Here is a 1,657-nt window from a genome sequence, read left to right as displayed (position 1 = left end):
TCCACACTCGTGTTCCCTGCTGGTGCCTGTTAAGATTTCCTGCACCACAATGTGTAGGAATTACTGACACAAGGAGGACCATAAAATATGGAATTGGCATTAGTAGGGTCAGTTCTTCATAATTCATTTCTCTGAATAATGACAATGTCATTTTTCAGTGTATGAGGGGTGACCAATCTGCTTCCCCCATGAGAACATCCTCCAGTAGTGCATGTAGTCTCATATTAATATTGTCTCTCCTACGTACAGGAAGTCAGGGGAACATACCGTACATGCAAGAGACACTGCTCTGCCTCAGAATTGGACCCTACTGCATGTCAGAATACAACACAACTGACTTCACCAGCCCCTCCACCTTCATCCTGCTGGGCATTCCTGGCCTGGAGGCAGCCCACGTCTGGATCTCCATCCCCTTCTGCACCATGTACATCATAGCCATCTTTGGGAATTTCATTATTCTGTTCATTGTAAAGAGGGAGCCGAGCCTCCATGGGCCCATGTACTATTTCCTCTGCATGCTGGCTGTCACCGACTTGGTTCTGTCCACATCCATCCTGCCCAAAACGCTGAGCATCTTCTGGTTCAATTCCAGGGAGATCAATTTCAGTGCATGCTTCACCCAGATGTACTTCATTCACTCTTTCTTAGTGATGGAGTCTGGGATCCTCGTGGCCATGGCTTTGGATCGTTACGTGGCCATCTGCAATCCTCTGAGATATTCCACCACTCTGACAAACATTCTGGTGGCCAAGATCGGCCTGGCTGTGGTGTTGCGTGGCAGCACAATCGTTCTGCCCTATCTCCTTCTGGCTAGGCAGTGGCCATATTGCAGAACCAACATCATCCCCCACACGCACTGTGAACAGATTTTCAGCAACTGTGTGAATGGGGAACTCCCTACAACATGGATACTCTAGCCTGGGTTTCATTGCATTAAGGAACAATGATGGATAACAAGTACCTACACTCATGTTCCCTGCTGATACCTATTAAGATTTTCCACACCACGATGTGTAGAAATGGAACACAATAAAATATGGAATTGGCTTTAGTACTGTCAATTGTTCATAATTCATGTCTCTGAATAATGAAAATGTCATTTTTCAGTGTGTGAAGAGCGACCAATCTGCTTTATCCATGAGATCAGACGCCAGTAGTGCATGTAGAGTCTCATATTAACATTGTCTCTCCATCCAGGCATTTGTACTGAGACCATCCCTGGGCACATACAGGAAGTCAGGGGAATGTACGGTACATACAGGAGACACCGTTCTGTCTCAGATTTGGACAGCATCTCCCCTACTCCATGTCAGATTCCAACACAACCAAATTCACCAACCCCTCCACCTTCATCCTGCTGGGCATTCCTGGCCTGGAGGTGGCCCATGTCTGGATCTTCATCCCCTTCTCCACCATGTATGCCATAGCTGTCTTAGGGAACTTCACCATCCTGTTCATTGTCAGGAGGGAGCCAAGCCTCCACGGGTTTGTCTCTAAAGACTATGTACTATTTCCTCTGCATGCTGGCCATCACTGACCTGGTCCTGTTTATGTCCATCCTTCCCAAAATGCTGAGCATCTTCTGTGTGTGGTGGCCAAGATGGGCCTGGCTGTGGTGCTGCATGGCAGTGTGATTATATGGCCCTATCCCTTCCTG

General features: G+C 47.6%; 1 protein-coding gene across 1 annotated transcript; it reads left to right on the top strand.

The window, feature by feature from the left end:
• The first annotated feature begins 314 nt into the window (after nucleotides 1–314).
• Nucleotides 315–917, top strand: LOC117887861 (olfactory receptor 52N2-like). The gene has a single exon (XM_034790614.1). The coding sequence runs from the start codon at nucleotides 315–317 to the stop codon at nucleotides 915–917; it is 603 nt and encodes a 200-aa protein (XP_034646505.1).
• The last annotated feature ends 740 nt before the right edge of the window (nucleotides 918–1,657 follow it).

The sequence above is a fragment of the Trachemys scripta genome, chromosome 1 (genome assembly GCF_013100865.1).
Source record: "Trachemys scripta elegans isolate TJP31775 chromosome 1, CAS_Tse_1.0, whole genome shotgun sequence".
NCBI lineage: Eukaryota > Metazoa > Chordata > Testudines > Emydidae > Trachemys > Trachemys scripta.
Note: the sequence above shows the minus strand (reverse complement) of the source record. Positions and strands in the feature narration are given on the sequence as shown.

Excerpts from the sequence above, each read along its gene's own strand:
- LOC117887861 (XM_034790614.1), top strand. The coding sequence starts at position 315 with ATGTCAGAATACAACACAACTGACTTCACCAGCCCCTCCACCTTCATC.